The sequence below is a fragment of the Sphaerodactylus townsendi genome, linkage group LG01 (genome assembly GCF_021028975.2).
Source record: "Sphaerodactylus townsendi isolate TG3544 linkage group LG01, MPM_Stown_v2.3, whole genome shotgun sequence".
Lineage (NCBI taxonomy): Eukaryota > Metazoa > Chordata > Lepidosauria > Squamata > Sphaerodactylidae > Sphaerodactylus > Sphaerodactylus townsendi.
In genome coordinates this window covers 22,180,118-22,207,192 of record NC_059425.1, presented here as the reverse complement: position 1 = coordinate 22,207,192, position 27,075 = coordinate 22,180,118, and the positions used below count along the sequence as shown (strand labels likewise).

The window sequence follows — 27,075 nt, the reverse complement described above, 5'->3', positions numbered from 1 at the left end:
TTGTGCTGCCTCATTGGTAGCTCCATTTTCTTTTCTTCTTCTTGGGCTATTTTCCCCTTAAGGGGGTTAGCACTGACATTTTCTTCGCCAAATAGCTCGATTTTGGGCATTATTTGTGATGCCTACCCTGCATTCCAAATAACATTTTCTCTTCTGTTCCCAGTCCTTCGTAGAACCATCCCAGTAGACCTCGCCCCAAGGGGAACGGTTTATGATTTTCTAAGGTCCCTGCCTAACAGCTGTGACTAGGGGCAGCTGTTCTTCCCGGTCTCCATTTCGGCAGCATCTGAGTTAGTACTGCCCTCTGCCAGTTGCTCATAAGACTGCACAGCCGGAATTCTTCGAGCAAAGAGATGTTTGGGGGTATTCAAACACTGCAGGTAGTGGATCCTCCTCAATTTATAGGATAGCATTTATACAGATTTTGACTCAGGCAAGCATCTGAGGGAAAAATTAAATTCCTTGATTCAGACTTCAGATAACTGCTTGATCATGAAAGATATCCTGGCTCTACCCTTTCCCTGCCTACTATGAAATACTGGGCTCATAGCACCAACTTACATTGCAGGGTATTTGTTTATTTTCTGAATGTACTCTAATGCAAGACTAGGATTTTTTCCCCCCAAGTATGCCATTAAATATGAGGTAGTTGTCTTATGCGTGCATAGTCAGAATTATATAATGTAATATAAACTTTCGTATGTAACATTTTTAAGGGGTGGGGGTCATGTTACATTCAGGGTCATCTTCCTTTGGAGTAAATATAGTACTTACTACCTTCATTTATAACCTGCCTGTCTCCTCAGAAGGGATCCAAAATGGCTGACAAGCTTCTCCTCTCACCTTTGTTTTATCCCCATTTTATCCTGTGACGTAGGTTTGGCTGAGATTGTGTGGCCCAGGGTCACCCAGCAAGCGACCAGGGCACAGTGGATAGTCAAACCTGGATCTCCCAGATTGCCGTCTGAGACTCTAACCCAGGGGTGGGCAACTATGGCCCTCCAGATGTTTGTGGACTACAATTCCCATCAGCCACTGCCAAAATAGCCAATTGGCCATGTTGGCAGGGGCTGATGGGAATTGTAGTCCACGAACATCTGGAGGGCCATAGTTGCCCACCCCTGCTCTAACCAGTACACCACACTATGTACCAACATGAAGAAGAGTTAGTTTGTACCCCCCCCTTTGTTCTCTACCTTAAGGCACAGATGTCAAATTCGCGCCCCTCCAGATGTTATGGACTACAGTTCCCATCATCCCCTGCCAGCATGATGCTGGCAGGGGATGATGGGAACTGTAGTCCATAATATCTGGAGGGCCGCGAATTTGACACCTATGCCTTAAGGAGTCTCAAAGCAGCTTACAATCACAATCCCTTCCTCTCCTCACAACAGGCACCTGTAAGAGGTGAGGCTGAGAGAGTTCTCAGAGAACTCTGACTGACCCAAGGTCACCCAGCAGGCTTCATGTGGAGAAGTGCGGCGCCAAACCCATTTCTCCAGATTAGACGCCGTTGCTAGTAACCACTTCACCACGCTGGCTCTCTGAAAAAGAGAACGTTGTGGGTCGTCACAAAGATGGGCAGCAACAATAATAGACTTGCTAAGCTAAATTAATACCTGTGATGTGAAAAAAAAAACCCCTCCTCATGATTGAGGCCTAGTCAGATGGTATCACACTTCCTGATGAATTCAGATTAAGCAAATACACACTGGCGTCTCTCCTCAAGAACCTTTCTGTGAATAAGAGTCAGACTGAGGTCAAACCGCATCCAATGGAGTGGGCTCTATAAGGCTTATGCTAATATATCTTATGGGATCCTCTAGTTATAGACAGTTATGCCCCTATTTCACACCCCCAGGTATACATCCTGCTTAACACTAGACTCTTCCACCATGAAATGGGAAATCATGCTAGGGCTAAAGAGACACTGAATTATCTACTTTGATGAAGCGAGCTTTAACCTACGAATGCTTTACACTTTGGAAAACATTTTTTGGTCTTTAAAGTGCTACTGGACTCAGATCCCCCCCCCCCCCCGGATTCTCTCTGGCTCCCTTTAACCCTGCTGGCACCAACCCTACAGTGAAAAGGGCAGTCACTGCGTGGGGCAGAAGGGAAGATGTTGTAGCGGCAGTATATGGGAGGACAATGTACCAGCTGGAGCATCAAATTCCCCGCTCTTTTCAGATCCCCACTTCGTCATGGAAGCTCAGCAAAGGATTATTGGTCCAGTGAGTCTCCCTCAGCCTAATCTACCTCATAAGGCTGGAACTAAAATGGAAGAAGGGGAAATGCTGTTGTAAGCCACTTCAGGCTTTCCAGTTGGGGAGAAAAATGAGCTAAAAATATGTAAGTAAATAAACAAATCTTGGCTCATGCTTACCAAAACCTGGAGTCGACTGTGAATATTAATGCATCCAGCTAAGCCCCATTGCTGTCCTGTCCACTCCAGTTTGGTTTGTTGTTGTTGTTGTTTTGCTGTCAAATAACATCTGACTTATGGCAACCCATGATGGGGTTTACAAGCCAAGAGATGTTCAGAGGTGGTTTGCCATTGCCTGCCTCCATATCGTGCTCCTGGTATACTTTGGAGGCGGTGGTGGGATCCAAAAATTTTAGTAACAGGTTCCCTCGCCAGCCCCCCCTCAGGAAAGGGGGCAGAGGTGTACCTAGGCTCAGCCCTGGGCAAAACCTGAGTTGGATGCCTCCCCCCCATGGGCAGCCACCCCACCACGACCCCCCAATTTTTTTTTGCACCAGGTCATTTCTAAATCATCATCCCATTATAGAAAATGCCCCAACTCACAAATCTGAACACAGCAATGGTGAAACACACAGGTTCTTCGATAGAGACTGGTGAGATAAAAGGTACGAAAGGCTGAGAATCAATGAATTGCAGTACCTGAAAGGGATTAACCCAGTTCAGGGAGTTACATTATTAGTCGCAATTGCTATATGGAACCTTCACGTTCAAAGGCAGTATGCCTCTCGGGGAGGGAGGACGAGGAGATGGAAAAGCGGACCCAATTAGTAACCCCCTCTCAGCACACACAAATAATTAGTAACCCACTCTCTGGAACTGGTGAGAACCTGCTGGATCCCACCTCTGCTTGGAGGTCTCCCATCCAAAGACTGGCCAGAAGGTATGTGTGGTTTGCTCAAGGTCAACCAGCATGTTTCCATAGCAGAGTAGGAATATGAACCTGGGTTTCCCAGCTCCTAGTCCAACACTTTAACCACACTACCACACTGGCTCTCATTGGGACTTAGGCCCCTTCCGCACATGCAGAATAATGCACTTTCAATCCACTGTCAATGCACTTTGCAGCTGGATTTTACTGTGCAGAGTAGCAAAATCCACTTTCAAACAACTGTGAAAGTGGATTGAAAGTGCATTATTCTGCACGTGCAGAGGGGGCCTTAGTGTCAAGTAAAAAGTTCTGCAGTTTATCAGCCCCTCTAAACACACAAAAGAGCTTTGCTGGTTCAAACCGACAGTCCATCGAGTCCAGCATCCTGTTTCCAACAGTTCTGGGAAGCCCCAATGGGGCCTTTCTGACTCTGAAACTAGGCTGCCCGCTTGCCCATTAACCTTTAGCCAAGAGTCCTTGGGTGTTTATAGGCCACGTCTTTAATGAAGTCAGATGGTGGACGCAGAGGGAGGCTGGTCCCTTCAGGGCCTCTTGCCCCCTTGCTTCTTTTCCTCAAGGTTTCTTTCCTTTCCTCTTGACGACTTGCTTGGCGTGGTTACGGCTGGGGTTGGAGAACGACTTGATGAGGAGAGAAGTGAACTTGCGGTAGCTGGCGGCTAGAGGAGAAAGGTGAAGAAGAAGAAGAAGAAGAAGAAGAAGAAGAAGAAGAAGAAGAAGAAGAAGAGGAGGAGGAGGAGTTTGGATTTATATCCCCCCTTTCTCTCCTGTAGGAGACTCAAAGAGGCTTACAATCTCCTTGCCCTTCCCCCCTCACAACAAACATCCTGTGAGGTAGGTGGGGCTGAGAGAGCTCCAAGAAGCTGTGACTAGCCCAAGGTCACCCAGCTGGCGTGTGTGGGAGTGTACAGGCTCATCTGAATTCCCTCCACAGCTCAAGCGGCAGAGCTGGGAATCAAACCCGGTTCCTCCAGATTAGATACACGAGCTCTTAACCTCCTACGCCACTGCTGCACCCCTCTTCCTCCCCTCTTGAATTCACATCTACAGGATGATTTTCATGACATTGGGATATCCTAAGAATTTTTACCCATTGCTACGAACTAACTTACATACCCTTCAGTTCACGAGGGACTGTCCTCAATTTTGCCCCCAACCATAAGTCACTGTCCCTATTTTGTCTCCTGTGTTAACTTTTACCCTATTTGTCCCCCTCCTTTTACCTATTTGCTATTTTGAGTTGCTAGAGTAGATGCAATATGTCAGTGGGATGGACCCAGGCAATTTTAATGCTTGCGCATAACCACTAAGGTGCCCTCCAGTGCGCAGTCTGCCATTTCTCACAAAGCTCAGGCATATTTTGAATTGCTGATTATATGTGTCAAAGAAATGAGCTACTTTTGAGGAAAATTCTACTTGTAAGATACTCTATTTGCCCTGTGCAGTCAATGACAGCTGCCAGCTACCCTCCCATACAGAGACCTTACTTATCAAGGGTCACTCCACAATCCACAAGGCCTGTTAATTAAGTTCAGTGGTTTCAGCTGGAATTGGTTGAGCGAGGGGGAAATTTGCTCATTCTCTGGAAGATTCCTCAGAGATAGAATAATCGAGTTGGAAGAGACCACAAGGGCCATCCAGTCCAACCCCATGCAATGCAGGAACACATAATCAAAGCACTCCTGACAGATGGCCATCCAGCCTCTGTTAAAAAACCTGCCAACAAGACACTCCGAGGTCGTGAATTCCACTGTCAAACAGCCTTTACACCCTAAAGGACTTTGGCCCCTAATAGCCCAAGACTCTTTCCAACCTAGATGGATGTGTGAAGTTAGGGAAGGCCTGCTCAAGAGAGGCATATCACCTAGTGCTCTCTTGACACAAGACTTGTCCTCAGCTAAGACTACAGTCAAGCTGAGAGTTCAAGATATGGCTCGTCAACAAGATGTAACAGCATTCCCCAAATTTAATCTCAAACCATCCATTAAATACACTTTGGGCCCTTCCCCCTATCTATATAACTTGGACAGCCAGTCACTTAGGAGGGCTTTCACACTCACTAGATGTGATGCTCTTCCCTCAGCAATGCTTGAGGGCAGATATAAAAAAATTCCATATATCGACAGGCTTTGTCCATGTGATATGGGGGAAATAGAGACCCTGACGCATATTTTTTTACGATGCCCCACTCACAAAGAAATGAGGGCAAAACTGTATGACTCTCTTCCAACATCAATTTTTCTTGGCCCTGAGGATTGTGCCATGGAAAGACTATTAGAAGATGCCAATCGAATATAACCAGAGAGGTGGCAAAATTCAGTGCTTATGTGGTTAAAAGGTGTGGACAAGTAGGGCAATAAAAATAGGAACTTTGCATCAATGATTTTATCTTTTATTCAAATTTTATTCTAGTTTTAACTTGAACTTATAATATGGTTTATACAACCAGTCTTTGGAAACTGGTTACCTCAATTTTATTTTGTATCTGGTCTGGAAATGTACTATCTGGATTTTATATTTTATATCTGATATTTTCTGGTCTTTGACAGAAATAAAATATTGATTGAACAGCCTTTACTGTCAGGACGTTTTTCCTCATGTTTAGGCAGAATCTCTTTTCCTTCACCTTGAACCCTTGCCTCCTGGTCCTAGTCTCTGGAACTGCAGAAAACAAGCTTGCTCCTTTACCAACATGACATCCCTTCAAATATCTAAACATGGCTGCCTCTTAACCTTCTTTTCACCAAACTAAACATCCCCAGCTCCCTAAGATGTCACAATGATTTGGGGTTTCCAGCACTGGGTTGGGAAATTCTAGGAGATTTATGGGCAAAGCCTAAGGAGACCATAGCTTGTGTTATGTGCAGTCAAGTTGCTCAGGTCTGAAAGCCATGGCTTCTTTTATAGAGTCAGTCCATCTCATCTTGGGCCTTCCGCTTTTCCTAGCATTATTGTCTTTTCCAGTGACTCTTGTCTTCCTATAATGTGATCAAAGTATGACAGCCACAATTTTGTCATTTTAACTTCTAGGGCAGGGGTCTGCAACTTGTGGCTCTCCAGATGTCCATGGACTACAAATCCTGTCAGCCCCTGCCAGAATGGCCAATTGGGCCAATGCTGGCAGGGGCTGATGAGAATTGTAGTCCATGAACATCTGGAGAGCCGCAGGTTGCAGACCCCTGTTCTAGGGAGAGTTCAGGATTGATTTGATCTAGAACCTACCGATTTGTCTTTTTGGCAGCCTACGGTGTCCATAAAACCCTCCACCGACGCAGCATTTCAAAGGTATCCACTCTTTTCGTTTCAGCTTTCTTCAATGGCCAGCTTTCACACTCATATATAGTAATGGGGAATACTATGTTATGAATTAACTTCTCTAGCACTGTGGGATATAGTCGAGGCTGCCTGCCCGTTTCCTCATTTGTGCCTCATTCCATCCATCAATCCAGGGATCCCAGATAACAGTGACACAAATCAAGGGCCTATGGGAGTCAGGGCCTTCGATGAACAGAGAACAAAATCAATCCCATGTCTCTGACAACTGGATAAAAGAAATAACACATATCAGCGTCTCTTATCCCTCAGCTGATCCTCACAGGACAGCTTTGACATGCAGCAGCTATTGGAAAAATCCCACACGTGATTGTCTGCCGGCTGGTTCATGTACTGTAGGTGTAACTTTTGACATGTCCATGCAAACTAGCGGGGAAAGGAAGGAGGCTGTAGACATGTGTGGCATCCGAACATAACATTTAATGGCAATAAGGTAATGAGCCAATGGTCTAACTCAGTGGATCTCAACCTTCCTAATGCCACAACCTTTTAATACATGTTGTGGTGACCCCCAACCCTAACATTTATCCATTTTACAGATGGAGAACACTGATGCAGAGAATCTTAGGCGACCCCTGTGAAAGGATTGTTCGCCCCCCAAAGGGGTCCCAACCCCCAAGTTGAGAACCACTGGTCTAACTCAGTAGCCCTCTACATGACAAGTGTGGAACCTTAAACCCAACAGAGAGTTTAAACCCATGAAGAGAGTTTTGACTCTCAGGGGCTCCTCCACAGAATAATGCACTTTCAATCTACTTTCATAATAGTTTGCAAGTGGATTTTGCTATTCTGCACAGTAAAACCCAGCTGCAAAGTGCACTGACAGTGGATTGAAAATGCATTATTCCGCATGTGTGGAAGGGGCCAACATTTTGTACCCTGGAAATCTTGTTGGTCTTGGCCTCCAGACTGGGCTCAGTTCTTGCTACTGGGTGCTACTGGGCTCAACTCTACACATAATGTCTGGGACAGCTCCTACCTCTCTCAGAAGAGCGGCTTCTATGCGACCTACTCGTCCTGGTGGTTTTCCTGAAACACAAACAGCTGCCATCAGAACAGCCTAAATGACCCTTCCCTTCTCTGCTCCTCTCTTGCCCTCCTATGGCTATTGCCCGATCTATGGATACCAATCTTGATCCTCCTTGATCTGAGATTGCAAATGCCTTAGCAGACCAGGTGCTCAGGAGCAGCAGCAGCAGCAGCAGAAGGCCACTGCTTTCACATCCTGCATGTGAGCTCCCAAAGGCACCTGGTGGGCCACTGCGAGTAGCAGAGTGCTGGACTAGATGGACTCTGGTCTGATCCAGCAGGCTAGTTCTTATGTTCTTACCATACAGGCAACTGACTACTGACTCTGGTGTGCCCGTGGATGGACAGGTTTGCCTCCTCCAGATTTATTCCTGGGTCTACCTGCCCCACCATGTACTATTTTGTACAAGGGCTCTCAACATGTGCTTCCTTCAGTCATCATAAGAAAGCTATTTTTTGAATTTGTGGGGCTTCCTTTCAGATGTCTCGCTTAGGAACTGAGCTGCTTGAGACTTGTGGTATTTATCACAAAAGGCTGATTTATTACAAAAATGCTGATGAATATGTCAGTGGAAATAAAGGGTCCAGATAGAAGCAGGTAACTAGGGGGTGTATGTGTATAACTGCACAAGGGTGGTAGGGAAGTAAATAAGAAGACACCGTGGCTCAGTGGTACAGCATTTGCTTTACGTGCAGAAGGTTCTACGATCAATTCCTGGCATTTCCAGGCAGCATGTGAAGTGAAAGGCCTCCAGCTAAGGCCCTGAAGAGCCCCTGCTAGTCTAGGTCAGGGGTAGGGAACCTGCGGCTTGAGAGCCGCATGCGGCTCTTCTACCCTTGTACTGTGGCTCTACGAGCCAAGCCACCGGCTTCATCCTTGCCCACCCTGCAGGCAGCAGGGCGGGCGCATCCATGCACTTCTCAGAATGAGCGGAGTAAAAGGTTAAAAAACCCCCAATATATATATAGTGTTATCTTTATTTTAAATGTCAAAAATTATTTGTGGCTCCAAGTGTTTTCTTTTCCCGTGGAAAACGGGTCCAAATGGCTCTTTGAGTGTTAAAGGTTCCCTACCCCTGGTATGTTTTGTATATTGTTGTTTATATGCGTGCTTTCATTTCTAACGGGGTAGTGTCTAAACTTTGCACAGTAGTTTCCAGATCCTTGCTCCTTGCTCCCTGTGCTGAAACCTGACACGTGATTTCTGCAGCACAGGATTCTGCAACCTCTTTGAGGGCCCATCTGAAATTCTAACACACTGAGGTAGGCACAGTCACAAAATGGCTGCTGCTGGAGGGGGACCCACTCAGTGGTCGTGGCAGCTTACCTTCAGGCACTGTGTAAAGATCCTTGTGCTGTTGTAACCCATGCCATTTTAGTCTTTTTGTTTTGTTTGGATCTTAGGGCCCAGGGGATAAGAGCTCACTGAGCATGTGCAATTGGTAAGCTTGCTTGCTTATTACCAATTGCAAGAGCTCCACCCTCTTCAGTTGATCTTGCCTGCAGTAGAAGGAAGGCCTACAGCTCAATTGAGGGAATTACTTATTTTTTTTACAGGCCCAAACTAAAGAAAGACCTGCAGCAGCTACATCAGATACAGAAGGCCAGATGAGAGAAAGAAGCCCTGCTTGATTAATAGTTTGGACTTTCTTGCTATTCTTTCATTATTGGACATTGTTAGTGGTGGCAACTGTTCTGAGTGTTTTTTTCTTTAAAAGCACTGAAGATTTTGTTCAATTGAGTTGTGCTGCATATAAATATATATACATATGTTCACTATATGTTCACTATTATTTATCCTTAAATGATAGAAAGTTGTGTTAAAGATTAAAGGTTTGTTGATTTGTTCAAGCAATTTCATATTTGTTTGTTAAGCCACAGGGTGCTGTCATATATTATTTCCTAGGTCTCCAATGGAGATTGATGTGGCCAAGGATAAGTAGGTTACACTGTGGTGGCAGCTGCTGCCAAAGCAATGTTTTTAAACATCTGTACAATCAATCAAATCTCCAGCTGTCAACTAGAAGTCTTGCTGGGCAACATCTCCACCTTCCCTTTCTAAATACACTTGGGCACCAAGAAGGAGGTTGGCAGGCTCCATGGCACCCATGGGCAACCTCTGGTTGGGGACCACTGATGTAGTACCTGCTTGCAAAAGGTGTGGTCTTAGGTCTCCGCTGCCTTCTTCCCTCTGAAGTTTCCGTGAGCTGCTCCTCAGGATCCTGGTCCTCTGCGAGCGGAGACCATTTTTCTTCATTTGTGGCTTCATTTGTCTCGCCTTGGCTGGGAGGTGAGGTGGAGGAGCTGGTGACTTCTGGGTTCTGCTGATTTTGGGAGGGATCCTGGGAGGGCTCAACGGGGTCCTCCTCCTTAGTCCGTTCTTGCAAGGTATTTTCTACTTCAGGGTTCTCTTGCTCCACAAGGCCCAAGGGCTCCTCTGATTGCTGGGCAGACAAAACCAAAAGTGGGAGAATTGGTTCTTCCAGAAATGTTAAGACACTTGGAACTCTTTCTCTTCCCAAAGGAGGCTTTCTGTTGTGTCTCTGTAAGAGCCACCACTCTGGCTTGGCCCCCTCTTAAACAGAAGACAGACAGCGAAGTCAGTGTCTCCAGTAGAAACACAAGGGCATTCCTCTAAGGCTAGTTAATGATTGTAATCCAGCTGCTCTCATTGATTTGGAACAGTTCTTATTTTCCCAAATAGAGGCAGAGAACCAGTAGGGCATAGTGATTCAGAGCAGTGGACTCTAATCTGGAGAACAAGGTTCGATTTCCCTCCTCCTCCACCTGAAGCCTGCTGGGTAGCCTTAGACCACAGGTGTCAAACTCGCGGCCCTTCAGATGTTATGGACTGCAGTTCCCATCATCCCCTGCCATCACACTGCTGGCAGGGGATGATGGGAACGGCGGTCCATTACATCTGGAGAGCCATGAGTTTGACATCTATGCATTAGAGTTAGACCAATCAGAACCACCTCATCCCATGTGGAGGCCGGCAATGGCAAACAAAACGTTATTTGCCTTAAAAATTCTACGGGGTCACCATAAGTCAGATGTGTCTCGATGTCACTTTCTGCCACTAGGTCCCCCCCCCAAAGGGCCAAACTAGATGTGACTCATGATCACCATGAATACGCTGCTACCATTTTAAGGTGATTTTAAAATGCTGTGCGGGGCTGAGGTCTTCTTGGTCCTCAGGAGCCAAAATGGCTGTCTCCCTCTCAGCGGCTGTTTTGGCACATGTTGTTTGAGGGGGAAAGCAAGAGCACCGTGCTCTGTGGCCAATCAGCATCAGGGCCTAATGGGATTTTAAAATCACTCTAAGATGGGGGCGTCAGCGCCCTCATGATGGCCAGAATAAAGCTGTCCCGCCTAGTTTGGCCCGAAATCCCTGTTTGGTCCCTCTTTTTGCCAGACTGCCTTTCTTTGGGTCTCCCATGGATGTGACCTCCTCAAAGCACTGTTTCCCTCAACTGGAAATGTGGCAGCTCAGCTAGTGAGGAAAGACGCTTCCTTCTCTCTTGAGGAACTCCTTTCCCATCACCTGGAAGCACTTGTAACCCCTGTGTAAGAATGGGATGACCCAGAAAGGGGTGGAGTCTGAAAAGAAGCAGAAGGCTGCAGAACTCGTGAGGTTGGAAGAAGCAAGGCTACCAGGCTGGGACCTTGATTGATTCTATCAAGCCCTTAACACCTTGTTTAAGGTAACTGCAATGTTGTGGGGAACTAGTGGGAAGGGAGTTTAATTTTTTTGCTATATTGTAAATGTTAGAATTTATTGTTTCAGGGTTTTTGTGTATGTAAATGGTGAGAGTTTTCTGGGAACCTTCATCCTCTTGAAGCCCGTTCACCAAGCCTCTGAAGTCTTCAAAACCAACCACCAGCAAAGAAGAATTGGACTTGGCAATATCAGTAGACTGTAAATACAAGGACTTGAAAATGCAAACTTAACAGGACTGCAAAGTGTAAATGTTAAATGTTTTAAAAGTGTTATTTGTTAAGAGAAGTGAACTGTTTTGTTTAAATTTGGTTCTTTGCAACTCCTTCCAAGTACTGCCCCACAGAACCCACAGAAAGAGGTTACACGCTCACATTGTCAAGCTGTGGGGGAGCTTCCTGCCCCTGCTCTGGTTCTGTGGGCTGCTCCTGCAGTAAATGCCTGGGTTTGGCGGGGGGTCTCAGCAGGTGCACGACCTTGACCCAGGACTCAAAGATGTCCTCCTGCACGTCCTGCTGGGGGCTTAGCTGCAAGTAGAAGGTGCGCCCACTGACCAGCTTGAAACGGAGCTGCTGTTTCTCCCAGTCATGAATGGAGATCTTTACAAAGCATAAGGGGAGAAGCCTGGTTTGGAGAGAGAGAAAGGAAGATTTCTTTGTGCGTGAGGGATGAGCAGAGTCCTCTTCCCTCACTCGCCCCTTTTTATTCTTAAAGTCTGCAAGTGCTGAGTTCAGTTCATCCTTACTTAACCGTAGACTGGGATTTTCTGCATTCTCAGTTTCCTTCCTTGCTCCTGTTTCAGTTCTGCATGTGATCTGCTCCCTCTAGTGGTTGATTTGATATCAAACAAGTTTATATGCGGCATATGAAACTGATGTTTAAAATATGCAGGGAGGTATCCTGGATATAACCTTGTTTGATGTTGAAACAACCACTAGGGCAGGGGTCGGGAACCTTTTCCCCTCAAAGAGCCATTTGGCTCACCACCAAATTTGGCTCACCACCAAAGAGCCATTTGGCTCACCCCCACCCCCCCACCCACTCGCTCGCCCCCCCTCCGCCCCCCACCCACTCGCTCGCCCCGTCTGCAGGGCGGGCGAAGAGGGGCCCGGCGGCTCGGCCTGCCTGGCCGCCGGGAGAGCGCCCGCCCTGCAAGCAACGGGGCGGGCAGGAGCCAAAGCCCGCGCGCGAGGCCTTGCTGGCCGCGGGCTGGAGATGTGCCCGCCCTGCTTCCTGCAGGCGCTGCAGAGGGGCCCGCTCGGCCTCGCCCTGCCGCTGAGAGTGCCCGCCTTTGTGTTAAAGCGCGGCAGAGCCAAAGCTTCCCTGCCGGCCTCGGCTGGAGATGTGCCCGCCTTCTGCTTCCTGCGGTGGCGGGCGAAGAGGGGCCCGGGCGGCTCTCGCTCATGGAGCCGCGAGAACAGCGGCGTCGGAAGATTTGCATGCGGCTTCCGCGGAAAGCCAGCGGAGTTCCCCGAATTCCCGTGCACTAGGGGGAGCAAAACATACGTGGAACTGAACCCCCCACTCCCAAAGAAACAGAAACTTACAAGCAAGGAAGCTGAGAATGCAGAAAAGTCCATTTTTTCAGAGGGTAGTTGTGTTGGGTGGCAGTAGAAGTTTATGCTCTGAAACTGTTATTGGTCTCTAAGATGCAACGAAACTTGAATTTAACTGTCCTTATTTCCAGTTTAACTAGGATTCATTCCTTGAATTGGATAGGGTTGCCAGTCTGGGCTGGGAAATCCCTAGAGATTTTGGGGTTTGGGGAAGGGAGATACATCAATGGGGTCTAATGTCATAGAGCCCACCTTCCAAAGAAGCCTTTTTCTCCAGGTAAACTGATCTCTGTTGCTTGGAGATCAATTGTAATCCCAAAAGATCCTGAGCCACTACCTGGAGGTTGGCCACCCTAGAACTGGAGCATGCCAATTGTATTCAGTTCCTTCAGTTTGTGTTTAAGAATCTCCCTTAGTCTTGGAATCATTTAATAAATCAATAGGGACAATGAAACCTACAAAATTTGTTTATAAATATTTGATGCTGATCAGTAAATAGGATATGCAAAGTCTCAGAAATGAATGGAATAAATAACAATGGGAGATGGCCCTAAATTTTGTACCTGTTGTTTCTATGGTTATTAAGCTGCAACGTATTCAGCACAAAATTATATGTAGGATATACTGGATAATTACAGTACCTTTTAAGAAAAGCACTGTCTAATTGTTGACATTGCAACTTACAAGACTTGCCTGTTAAACCTATGCTCTGGGTGTGTCTTGTCATTTTTTTTTCAGGGAAGAAGGAATTATTCATATCAATTTTGTAATAAAATATTCATAGATCTTTTGAGGATGCTTATATACTTTGAAACTATTTGCCTGTCTCTTTGGAGTCTGACTGTCTTTGTTCAAGTCAAGACAACCTTTATTGGCATATCAGCAGAAAGACAGACAAGGGGGAAAAAGTCATACATAATATAACAGGAGTTTGAGAATTGGCTGCAGCGCTATAGAACTCCTACTCTGTGTTTGAAAACACATCATGATGGTGAGATGTAGAAATGTGGCTGTTGGTTATATTAGCAACACCATTATTCAACAGGTATAAGATTTTTTTGTTGATCTGACAAACTTTTTTTCTTTGCCAGAACCTGCTGCCAAAGATTTAATCTGGTCGTCTCACAAGAGAGCACAGTACAAAATCACATGTTTGAGCGATTCTACACAATTCATGGTGCATATGAAAACTCTCTCATGATGGGGAATTTCCAACTGTCTGCCTGGCAACAAAGCTGACGGAAGTACGTTACATCTTGCACAAGTAAAGGCTCGGCACTGATTGAGCTCCGTTAGTTGTATTAAATACTTTGCCATACAAGCTACCTTGGGGTAGATTCCAAAGTAGAGCAGGGAACAGAATTTATTGGCTTCTCTGATTAGATTCTGGTACTCTCGGTCAATCGGCCTCCTTTTCAAGCTCTGAAGGATTTCGTTGGCTGGTAACATTACCAGCGCCTCGAGTGATCAACCTAGAGCAAGTATTTTGGCCTCTATGCAAGCCCACCACTCAGATATTTGGAGGGCTGGCAAAGCTTCATACATTAAGCTCGGGTCCTCCAGGTTGAAGAATAAACGGTTGTAGAATACTCAGCCTGGGTCCTAGTGCCTACCTGAACCTGCTCTCCCCCCCCCCCCCCCCACTCCGTTTGAAAGTAAAAATACATTTTGGCATTCAGTTTAGTTATACAGGAGCTGTGTTGCATAGTGGTTAAGTGCTTGCACTGCCACTCACGCGGTCAGAAGTTCGAGCCCCTGTGGGTCAGATATCCTGGCAGCTGGCTCATGGTCAACTCAAGACCATCCATCCATTCCTTGGTTGGTAAATGAGTACCTAGCTCATAGCTAAGGGGTAAAGAATAGCCGGGAAAAGCAATGGCAAACTATCCCACAAAAGCGGCTTGCCTATGAAATCACTGCTCGCAGTGGTACCCCAGGGTCGGACACAACCGAAGAGGAAACTTTACCTTAGTTATACAACGTTGCCGTCCAACTCAGTTACATACCTCTACTACTGGCTGGCCTTCCCATCACTTAAAAATGAATAATTCTCATATTTGTTTGGGATTATATTCCAGTGTGGAAGTTTATGGTTTTTTCTACCACTGCCCCTCAACTGACTGTACTAACATCTTTTTCTGAGCCTCCACAGCTCAAGTGGCAGAGCGGGGAATCAAACCTGATTCCTTCAGATTAGAGTATACCTGCTCTTAACCAGTACGCCACTGCTGCTCCTTATGGAAGGGCCAGAGACAACCAAGGTTCAGATCAGGAATGAAGGAGCCTTAAAATCAACGACGCTTATAAGCCTGGTCTCACCTGGTGAGCTCGAATCTTGTACGAGGACTGTGGTGGGTTCTGGTATGGGATGCCAGATGCCGCTCTCTGGAACGGAGGACAGGCCGGGCCAAGAGAAGCACATTGGGGATTCGTAGGGTTGGGCTGGTGGCAGCAATAGCAACCCTGACCAGCTGCACCTGGTTGTGCACATCAACTGCACCCCCTTTCTTGCTGACCTGCAGCCAAAAAGAAAACAAAGTCCAGATGCATTCAATTAGGAAAGTCTATCAGTCCCAGAATAATGGAGAAAAGACTCTTGAACTTGAAAGAGCCACCTAGAGAATTCTACCAAGTCCAACTTTTTCCGTCTTGCAGTGATAGGACAAACAATGTGGAAAATGCTGTTGTGGCCAAATTATGGCAGCTCCAGAGGGTTTTCAAAGCAAGAAACATTCATAGGCATTTTTCTATGGCCTGTCTCCATGTGGCAACTCTGGACTTCTTTGGTTGTCTCCCATCAAAGTACTAAACGCTTCGCTTCCAAGATCAGATGAGATTGGGCTAGCCTGGTCATACTGGTCAAGGTTATTGGGTTTTTGTGGGAGGTCATAGAGTTAGGTTAGCTGGTTGGTCTCCTTGTGGGGGCAGTAAGAATTAGACTGCTCATAGTTTCCTGGTAGTTTGGATAAGGTTTTGTAGTGTTAGGTCATCCCGGTTATGGAACCTCAGGAAGTCGCCATCTTTTGTTGTCTTGGCTATCAGGATAATTAATTCTGAGGCTTGTTAGTTGTAATGGTTAGGTTTTCATGTACTATGGATTGATATTTTTGGTAGTTGTTAGAATGTTGTGCTATTTGACGTTACCTTATTATTATGCTGTGAAATCAGAGGTGGGATCCAGCAGGTTCTCACAGGTTCCCGAGAGTAGGTTACTAATGATTTGTGTGTGCCAGAGGGGGTTACTAATTGGTGATTTTGCCACGTGATTTTTGCCTTAGTTATGCCCCTCCTCTCAGCAGTAGCGCACAGAACTTGAAGCAGTCTAGCAGGAGGTGCACCGGCGCGCATGGCAGCCTGTGCCTGCGTGCATCTCGTTTTTCTCCACCTGGCGATCAAGGACCGGCGCATGGGCTGGCGCCCTGCCACAGCCCCGCCTAGGGAATGCCCTTGCGCACCCTGGAATGCTCCGGCCACGCTCAAGCCATGCCCCGTCGCCCAGCCCCATTGGCGCTTACTGGTCATTGTTTGAATCCCACCACCATAACCCGGTGCAGCGCCAATGCTGGATAGAAGTAACCTTGAGTGTATCTCCATGGTTCGGCGATGGGCTAGGATGTACTCCAGCGGAGACTTTATCTTTTATGCTGAGATGAAGCCCCGCCTCTAGCGGGGATGGGGTAGAATGGCATTATAACCCAGTGCTTCTGGCGAAGTGTCATCTCTGTCACTCGCGGTACTTGAGCTTAAGACAGTTCAATAAAATGGACTTTTACTACCGTGCCTTTTATTTTCAAGGCGCTCTGCAATTCCTTACATTGTGGCAGAATCTAATTCATCTGCGCAGTGGACCTCTTTGTTCGCATGGAGAGGTTGAATTTTGACGCGGAAGCTGCGCGGTAGTCTCAAAGAGGGGTTCTTCTCCTGTTCCTTTCCCTTCTGGATCTGGAGGAACCGGCAGGAGAACGGGCCCGCTGGTGGTTCTTTCCCCGGGCCTCCTCGTATCAGCAGTCTCTCCTTTTTTACCCCGCTGGAGTTCGGTGGACGGACGAGCCACCATGACCGCGGAGTCGCTGAAGCTTGCCTGGCGGATCGAGCCTGTGGATCTGATCTCACCCGCCCTTTGCATTGCCCCGATGCAACCTGTCAGTGGAGGAGACGGGTTTATCTACCTTCATAGCAACCCAGGAATCCATTGAATCATTCCCGGACGATTTTGCATGTTCTAAAGAACCAATACCGCGGTACAGCATCAGTTCATCCCCAGCGACACCGGGATCTAACCTGAATTGGGGAGGTATCCGCACGCCTCTAATCAATCTCCCCCATCCTGTCCGGGCGATCTTCCACTCTGAGGGTGCCTCTGGCTACCGTATACATGCTGCCGTGTTCCGAGGGCTCGCCTGATGACGTAAGAGTCTGAAGCAGCCTCGCCCCAGTTGACTGCTTCTCTCCCATCGAAGACTGGGATGAGGGTAAGCAGGGCGAATTTCGAGATGCCTGCAAGCGTATGGAACCGTGAACGCAAAGCTATGGAGGGAGGAACGGGTACAGTTGCAGCAGAGCGCTAAACCCTGTAGAGGGACCGGGAACAAGTAAACGCGAAAGAAGTCCAGCTCGAAAGCTGACCGCAAGCAAAGACGCCCAACGGCAATATATGCTCAAATCTAATAAATAGTCCTTATGATAAACCGGAACAGTCCAGACTAATTTTAATAACGGGTAACGCTGGAAGTTGCCGCGCGCACGCGAAAGGAACTCATCAGCCTCCTAAACGGATTCTTAACCCGGCTTAAAATTAGGGCTAGAAAAGCTGCTTTGTACGCGCACGCGATGCTTTGACTCGCGGTTGGTGGTTTGGCTGCTTGAGGAACGGCGAGGCGTGCGACCAGGGGCCGTAAGTCGAACTTAGCGTTGTTACTGATCGCCGCGCCGAAATGCACGGGTCCTGCTACTCCAAACGCCAGCTGCACTTCCGATTCTCCAGCCTCTGTACAATAGAAGCCGCCTGCCCAACCTTGCTCAGCTAGGCCAGAATCCACCGGTTTGCCGAATCAGCTACTTCCGCCCTCGATATCCGTTCGTTTTGATGGGACCGCTTTCCAAACTTCTACTTCATCTTGCAACTCCAATGCCTTCAATGGAAGACTATGATGATCTAGTACCGGGTCTGTACGCCGTAGTTACGTGGACATCGGCTCAGTCCGATAAAGGCGCAGCTGACTGGTTCGTGACTGTTTTGGATTTGCGGTGGCGGAGAGACTCTCGCATAGTGCCCGATTCTCCAAGCTTACGCCAAGATCTGTGCATTGAATGAAGCGTCCGGCATCTGACTGCAAACCATCCAGCGGCAACCGCCTTCGCTTGCAGAATTTAATCAGACTTCGCGGCGCGGCGCTGCTCTACTTCCTCTGATGTGGGCTCAACGCATTTTGAAATGCTAATACTTCTCGATGCTGTGGATAGCAAGCTACGCGAAACAACGTGGTGTTTTAAATTCGCCTCGCATCTACTGGGTGATTGATCCAGTTAATTCCCAAGTAAGCCTTCGCCAATACGTCATTAAGGAGGCGTCATTTTACCTCAAAACTACCTACCAGGTCCAAATTAAGTCGCCCAGCCGCTTCCTTGCATCGCGAAACGTTCTGAACGCCATTTAAATAGGTTCTTTTATCGCGAGGCCGGCCATCTTAGCCTAACTGGTCCCAAAGAAGCAAAACTAACCGCCCAGCCCCAGATTCGCCTGCCAAAACCACACGCAGGTCAGGGTCATTCCCACACTGGCTCCATATCTAAAGCGTGACCGGCGCGTACCTTATAGAGGAGGGGGGGAAGCAGGCTTTGTCTGTCTTTCGAGCCCTCATGGACAGTGGGCCCGTAATTTTACGTGATGCATTCCCATTACTGTTCAAGCATTTCTGGCTAACCCCGCTTAAACATTATTCCCTTCGCATTATCGGATTCCGCGTTCCCCACTGCTTAATGCGCCCCAGGTGCAGAGGAGCCAGGTCTGGACCGGAATCCCCGGCTTAAGCCCATACCATTCAATCTAAATGGATGCAGCCCCTGAAACCAAGACCGCCCATTACAAAACACAGCCGGTTCTCCCCTCCCGCCATACCACCATGGGAGAAAATTAGTTTCATCGGCACAGTGTAGCCAAACACTCCATAGTTTTTGGGCATGCCTTGCTAGTTGTTATATGAACCAAAATCTATCGGAAGCAAAGGATCCCGAATCTACCGACCTCCTGCGGAACACATGAATTGGGAAGAAAAACCTAACGCCTTCCTGACTTCCTCTGCTCTTCCTAGTTATCGCTCCGGATTCTACTGGACATCCCACCTGCATATCAGGATCCAGCCAGAGTTTCAGAGCAGGAATGATCACCTGCCCCCCACAGACGACAATAATTGATCGTAAAATTGTCATAAACCAGGGCTTAACTGCCTAAGGGTAGGAATTCACCGCGATGAGTCCCAATGTAGGCTGGGAACTTCGTATTTTGTGACGTTGAACCTTGTCGGGTTTCATAATGGCGGGCTACTAAACACATTGCCACACGTCTCCAGCTTGTTTAATAAAAAAGAAAAGATGTGGGTCTTGACGGCTTTACCGACGCACGAATTCCCGAAGGCGCCCCGTCCAATAACTTTGCCTTTGATCGGTGGACCTTTAGATGTACCGTAAGCATTTGCGATTTTACTAAAATTGTATCGGCGGTGCTTCAATACAGAGTTTCGAATTGCTGAAGGATATGAACACCTGATCAGCGCGAAATACAAAGTTTGATAGCTTCGAAATGATTTAATAATGCCATTCGGTTAAGCGGTCCTTCGAGCTTCTTTACGTATCTCTTATCGTTCCTAAGCTCTCCATGATTTACCGGTACAAGGGTTGTTTCATATTTAGATGACGTTCTATCTTCCGCAAACTATACGGTACGATGGTCCGAGAGGTATTGTTCGCTGACAACTCTTTGCCAAACCAAACGCTGCCTTTACTGACTCCCATTGATCTATTTGGTTACCGGATCCTACCGAAGCAAAAAAAATGGACTCGTTAAAATTGACGCGAGTCCTCCAATGGCCTGCCCCACCAACCCGCAGAAAGAACTCCAGTCGCCTTCGCTAATTTCTATCGATTTATACCCTAATTTGGTTGAATCCGACTTCTCCTCACAGCACCTTTACGCATTAAGGCGTAAAGATCACCTGTCCGCAAGCCCGTAGCCCCTTGTTCAATATCTGAGGAATGTCAAACAGCCTTTCATAACTGTTAAAACGCGCTACCACCGAATCAACCCAAAAGCAACTTCAACCCAGATCTCCCCTGGTTGTGTTCACGGGACGATGCCACCAAGTCCTGCTGTGAAAAAATATGATGGTATCTAACCCGCAGCTTATCGCATTAAAAAACCCCCAGTCAACCTAACTGGATCAGGTATACCGCGCCACTGCAAAGAAAGACTTCCCTACCTATTTACTCGGTTGAAAGGGCAACTTTTCAAAGCTCGGATCGGCAAAACTCTGAGCCTTCCACCCCTCTAAGATGTCCGGCAAACAACTTCTGCTAAATATTTCTTTTCTCGCTTCTTTTTATAAACCATTTTTCCCTGAAAACCAATGAACTGGCTTGATGGCCTCTTCTCTTACTCCCAGAGGTGAGCTGCCTTTATGCATATCTCCCATCGCATTTGTTCTTTTCCAGTGCCAGTTGGTTGTCACCTCCTATCTCAACAAGCGCCCCACTTCTCCTCCACCCCCTGCCTCAAAGTCTCTGTCATTCCCTCCTTTTCCTATGGGAATTGAGGAAGTGGGTCGTAAGGGGAGCTTCCAGCCACCGAAGGAATTCCACCTGGTGCTGGAGAATGGAGCTGGCTAGGGGAACAGCTGCACGGGCAAGTGTTCCTTAAGCTGCCACTGGCCCTGCCTGCTGGGATATTTTCGGGCTTTTTGAAATCTGCACCTGGCTCCATTGGTAGTCTTAGTGTGATGCAATGCTGGCAAAGATACTGAGGGCTTTGATGGTTGCTCTGCCTCAGGCAGCCAAACTATCCCTGAAAGCCCCATGGACTCTGTGCTTGAACTTCTCCCTGCAGAAGCTTCCCACTTTGGGAAGCGTCATTCCATGGATTTCATTTGATAGAGCTCGGCCCGAAAGTCGCAACACGGCTTGGTGGTGGTAGACTTTATTCTTGGGCGCCTCCACTTTATTCCATGCTTCCCATCCCCCGGCCCTCCTAAGTTGGTAATTTTGTTTTTATCAACATGTTTATCGCCTCCATTCCGCCATCTCTAAGGCATTCCCCACCCCAAGGGCCCCATCCATCCTGTGCTGCCAGCATCAGCTTCCTGCCACGCCACTCTGCCTGCAAGTGATTAAGCAGACTGAGAGAATCCATTAGGTCCATAGGAGGCATTTATTGTTACACCCCAATCATCACCAAGAATTGGAAAGGCAGCTGATTCCTCGCTTCTATGGTACCAACAATGTGGGTTCCTATAGAGCAATGCAAAGTTAGGTAAAACCCCTTTGAAACTTCAGGTCACCGCTCCTCACGCATATTAACTACAATACCTCGCAGCAGCCTTCGCGGAATTCCCCTGTGAATTTTACCAATGGATTTCATCCCAGCCAGGATGGGAAGCTCTGTCCAGACCACTTTATGCGAAGGACTCCCTAAACTGTGCTTTGATAAACACCGCTTCTGATTTCCTCTGTGCCCTGGAAAAATTTATTCACAAAAAAATCCTTCAGAGACGCGTACAAATTCTCCCAACCTGGCAAGAGATTTCAGGGTAATCTTTTCTAGATTACGCGCAGATTAATGATGTCACGTCGCCCAGCTGATTTGCAGTCAACCTTCATGGGTAACATCCATCCTATTCTCCATTCAGCTTGTTTGGCGGAGGCTCCTGCCCGCTGGGATGCCTGAGAGCATCACCCTGCCTGAGAGAGGCCTCCCACTATTATTGATGGCCACAAAAAAATGGAATTCCATAGACGGTAAAAGGCCAGTAAAAGTCCATCGCTATTGCGATTCTGAGCAAAGCTCAAGTATGTACTGGCGCGGTGAACTATAATTTCCGGCCAGAAGCTATTATGTTATAATGCTATCTTACCCCATCCCTTCCTGTTTCCCTGGAACGAGATCACCCCCGCGTTAAAGATAGCTCCCACTGGCTTTTATCTGGCCCGACTCTCGCATTGTGAATGTAATTCTGCCATTTCCAATTCATCAACATTCATTAACCTTTACACCTGTTACTAAATTTTTTGGATCCCACCACTGGTTGTCTCCCATCCAAGTACTAAACACTTCACTTCCAAGATCAGATGAGATTGGGCTAGCCTGGTCATACTGGTCAAGGTTATTGGGTTTTTGTGGGAGGTCATAGAGTTAGGTTAGCTGGTTGGTCTCCTTGTGGGGGCAGTAAGAATTAGACTGCTCATAGTTTCCTGGTAGTTTGGATAGGGTTTTGTAGTGTTAGGCCATCCCGGTTATGGAACCTCGGGAAGTCGCCATCTTTTGTTGTCTTGGCTATCAGGATAATTAATTCTGAGGCTTGTTAGTTGTAATGGTTAGGTTTTCATGTACTACGGATTAATATTTTTGGTAGTTGTTAGAATGTTGTGTTCTTTGACGTTACCTTATTATTATGCTGTGAAATGTACGATACTATTATACTGTTACAAATTATTACGATGCTATTATGCTGATATGTGTTCGTTGTTAACCTGAGATGCAGGACATGTGTCAGGATTTGTTGTAATTGATGTTGTTTTATGCCTATTGTATTGATACGCTGTTGTTATTTACTATGTTGTACACCGCCCTGAGCCCTTCGGGGGAGGGCAGCATATAAATTAAAAGTCAAACCCAAAAAATCAAAGGTGGAAGAAGCAATATCAGTTTTATTTTGATATACTTTGTTTAATTCTTTGTCGTTGTATTATTATTTAATGCACTGTTTCCTAGGTCTGTAGTCAGCTTTGAGTCTCATCAAGAAAGAACTACATGCAAAGCAGATAAATAAATAGGGGTTGGTATGCTCAGTGGTTGATTCTCTGCCCCTGCCCTCTCCCCTCAGCCTTGAAAGCTTACCTGGACAAAGTCACTCTCGAACATGGGGGAAAATTTCAGTAAGTTGTATTCCCCCGAGTGAAGCTGGCGCTGGAGTGGCCCCATGGCTGTGTTGAAGAGTCCTTGCCTTCGGCCGTGTTCATTAGGCCACCGAAACGGCAAGCTGGATTCATCCGACATCCTTTTTTTGTTACAGGGCTACATATGGTAGGACTAGTGGTTAGTACAAGGGCGGGGGTAACTGGGAACTAAGATTTCAGAACATTTCAAGGTGCAACTTTCATACTAAGGACAAGCTTTGACAGCCAGAGTGGTGTAGTGGTTAAGAGCAGGTGCACTCTAATCTGGGAGCAGGTGCACTCTAAACTGGAGAACCAGGTTTGATTCCCCGCTCTGCCACTTAAGCTGTGGAGGCTTATCTGGGGAGCCAGACGTGTTTCCACACTCCTACATTCCTGCTGGGTGATCTTAGGCTAGTCACAGTTCTTTGTAGCTCTCCCAGCCCCACCCCACAGGGTGTTTGTTGTGGGGAAGGGGAAGGGAAAGGAGATTGTAAGCCCCTTTGAGTCTCCTTGCAGTAGAGAAAGGGGGGATATAAATCCAAACTCTTCTTCTTCTTTGGAGCTCTCTCAGCTCCACCTACTCCCAGGGGGTTTGTTGTGAGGGGGGAAGGGAAAGTAGTTTGTAAGCCCTATGAGTCTCTTTACAGGAGAGAAAGGGGGGCTATAAATCCAACTCTTCTTCTTCTTCTTTATCTGCTGAACTGAAAAAGTGGCTTTATCTGCTGAACTGAAAAAGTGGCAAGCAACTCTACCTGGGAGGCCAGCTTATTTCCCAGCCCTCTGCTCCTGTACCCTTAGCTGCATCTAGAATCTAGAAATGAGGTTTCAAAAAACTCTGGCTGCTGTTTTCTGCAAACTGAGTTGATGCAAAAGGTGTAACTAGAAATGTAACGTAGAGAAAGGCACAGATAACAGGAAGCAAATGTACATACAGAACAGCACAACTGTGTCTATGTTGTACGCTCAGGAAAGTATAAGAACAATCTTATTTAAGTTATAAACTATAAAGTATTAAATTAACTCAGCTATGGCGTATTATATTTATTATCCTCCATGAACTAAAGAAAATCTTACTTCAACCAAAAATTATCAGAAAGTTCTGACCAGAACTATTTATTAGAGAGCAAACATTAAAGTCCATGGTTCTCTCAAAATACCAGTGTGTGGCTGTATGAGTCTATGTTTTCCGATAACAGGTCCGCACCTCATCAGTTTTCGTCAGCATGGCCAATTACTACGCTGGTAGGCTGATGGAATTGTAGTTCCTGAACATCTGGAGAGCCGCAGGTTCCCTACCCCTGATCTAGTGAAAGTAGTCTACAGATTATAGTAAACTAGAAATAAAGCTCGTTGTGCAAAACAATACAACAAGCTCTTGAAAAATGTTGTTAGCAGGCATAGCAGGGAACCAATATTGTTTTTAAAAAAGAAAAAGATATCTAAAAAGCCAAAGGTAACTTAATGCACTACAATTCCCAGCAGGCCCTGGGACTGGAAGAACCAAGTGTTGCAGTTGCACATACTCAGCTGCATCTCCCAAAGCGAGGGCTGATGGGAAGTGTAGTCCATGAGCATCCAAGAGACATGGACTACACTTCCCATCAGACCTCACTGTAAAAAAGTGAGTGGTCTGAAACACACTGGGCTTTCATATAGTAGGATGAATCCACATGAGTCTTTAAGTCCTGTTTTAAACCCTTCTGACTTCATCGATGATACACTCTGTATGACTTATCATCCAAAACGGCAGGTAGGTTACTGAGACTTGGTTTTTAATTTTATCCAGCCAAGCTGCAAGTCTCTAGATTAAACACTTGCTTCCCGTACTTTCAGAGGCTTGGTGGATATCATTCTGCCACTGGCATTTAACTTTCCTTTCTTGGACCCCAATGCTTAACCCTGAATTTCTCTGGGTTTCATCAGTTCTTGCCTTGTGTTGTGGTAGCTATGGTTGCCGGCTCTGGGCTGGGAAATACTTGAAGGTTTTTTTTTGGGGGGGGGGGGGGGGGGCCCAAAGAGGGTGGGGTCTGGGAGAGGGGTTTCAATGGTGTTTAATGCCACAGAGTCCACCAAAGCGGCCCTTTTCTCCACATGAACTGAACCACATCGCCTGGAGATCAATTGTAACAGCAAGAGCTCTCCAGCCACCATCGGGAGGCTGGGAACCCTACTGGCAATGCTGTTGATTCTAAAAGTCCTGGAGATTTGGAGGAGCAGCCTTGAAAAGGGGGCGGGATTGGGGAGTTTCCCTTTTGAAGCAGCCATTGTGTCCAGGGAAAGTGTCCTGTGTAGCCTGGAGATGATTTGTGATTACAGATCACCAGGCCTCACCTAGAGGTTGGCAACCTTATGGGACTTTGAGATTACCTATGGGCTACAGAGGATGCTGCTTGCCCAGTTGTGGAAATAGACAGGTACCCATATACATGCATAAGTACTGATTTAATACCCTTCCCTCTAAAGTTTTAGTAGGAAGATATCAAGGAATTCCAGCAGCAGTGTGGTATATTGCCCACGTTCCAATGAATCACGTGACACAACCCAGCATATTTTACCGGAGCGCCATTTTCACACTAATTCACATAGATTACATCCCCAACTCCTCTTAAAATCAAGGAACTATACTGACTCCCTTTCTAAGCAACACAGGCCATCTTTCAATATCTTTGCCTGCAATAAATGAACCCTGCTGCCTGGGTCCTTTTTACCCTTGTAAGTTGTTAACAGATTAGATCACCTAATCATTCTGAATGTTCTATGAGATTTCAATATTTTATGAAATTTATTGCTATTTCTATATGGAATGGCTTTGGAAGCATTCTATCGTGACAGACGCTATTGCCTGATAACCGTGAACTGTGATTGTGGAATGCCTGATAAAGATGTGTGTTTATTTGCATAAGTGCTGCCATGTGGCAACCAGCTTAGGGTGAGCCCAAGTGGCTGTCAAGGGAAGTGAGATGCCACCACCTTCACCTGCTGTCTCCCAGCCAAGATGTACCAATATGAGCTAATAGCAATTCCTTGAGGTAATAGCAAACTGGAACATGAGGAAGAGTAGTGTTGCTAGTTTCCAGGTGGATCCTGGAGATCTCCCAGAGTTACTACTCATCTCCAGACAACAGGAAATGGGAACATGTCTGTGTGTGTGTGGAGGGACGATTCTATGGCATTATACTTGTCTGAGGCCCCTCCCCTCCAGAAACCCCACCCTCCACAGGCTCCACCCCCAAGCCACAGCTGGAAAGCCTAAGGTCGTGCTGGCAGGGGCTGATGGGAATTGTAGTCCATAAATTGGCCGTGCTGGCAGGGGCTGATGGGAATTGTAGTCCATGAATTGGCCATGCTGGCAGGGGCTGATGGGAATTGTAGTCCATGAACATCTGGAGTGCCATAGGTTCACCACCACTGGCCTAGGGGATGCAGAGGAAGGCTTCAATCTCCCCTTTCTTTGTGCTGCAATTCTGATGAGAATCAGATCCTTTGTGCCTGATTAAATTTTTTTTTAAACTCCCAAGAGCTCTGACTGTGGATTTCCCACCATCTCGACTGGTTAGCTCCTGCCTATTTTGGAATCTGTAGTCTTCCTTACGGGGGCAACTCCGGCTGCACATATTGCAAGGACAGCTCCCTTAGAAAGTCGGTTCTGTGCTTCCCTTTTAACTATTTATTTGCAAACAAATAACAAAACACTTATTAGTGGCTTCCTTGGGCCTCCTACATTGTCGAAGCCACTGTCTACACTGTGAAAAGCAATACCGTTCTTGCAGAAAAAGAGCACGCCAAAACAGCCATAGAGCTGTCATAAAGCATTTGGCAGGGTTAACAATCTTTCACTCACCTGTGATCTTTTGTGGTCCGTCCTGCCTGCCTTATGTAGTCCCTTTTCCCCTACATTCCTTAGATGTTACTCTTCTCCCCTCCCCCAGCTTGTGATAGAAGCAGGTTGGTGATGTCATCACCCCCTCTATGACCTTTTATTCCATCACCACGGATCTGTTTGCAGACCTCACCAAGGCAGGCAATCTTGGAGTCGCCAACTCTTTCCTAGATTGGGCTCTTGTACACCCAAGAAAGAGAAAGAACGTGAACGTATCCTTGGCATGCAGACGAAATGGTTTAACAAAACAAAAAGTAAAAC

General features: G+C 46.8%; 1 protein-coding gene across 1 annotated transcript; it reads right to left on the bottom strand.

Moving 5' to 3' along the window:
- Positions 1-3,707: 3,707 nt before the first annotated feature.
- LOC125436951 (protein FAM71B-like) lies at positions 3,708-26,856 on the bottom strand. The gene is made up of 6 exons (XM_048504337.1): positions 26,776-26,856; positions 22,894-23,070; positions 15,108-15,304; positions 11,607-11,856; positions 9,660-9,958; positions 3,708-3,756 (listed from the first exon to the last, which is right to left on the bottom strand). The coding sequence occupies exons 2-6, from the start codon at positions 23,050-23,052 to the stop codon at positions 3,708-3,710; spliced, it is 954 nt and encodes a 317-aa protein (XP_048360294.1). The 5' UTR covers positions 23,053-23,070; positions 26,776-26,856.
- Between the last annotated feature and the right edge of the window lie 219 nt (positions 26,857-27,075).

Bases quoted from the DNA above. Each gene is read 5' to 3' on its own strand.
- LOC125436951 (XM_048504337.1), bottom strand. From the start codon at position 23,052: ATGTCGGATGAATCCAGCTTGCCGTTTCGGTGGCCTAATGAACACGGC. The intron at 15,305-22,893 runs GTAAGCTTTCAA...TTTTGGCTGCAG, and splicing joins TCGAGAGTGACTTTGTCCAG to GTCAGCAAGAAAGGGGGTGC. The intron at 11,857-15,107 runs GTGAGACCAGGC...TCTCCAAACCAG, and splicing joins ACAAGATTCGAGCTCACCAG to GCTTCTCCCCTTATGCTTTG.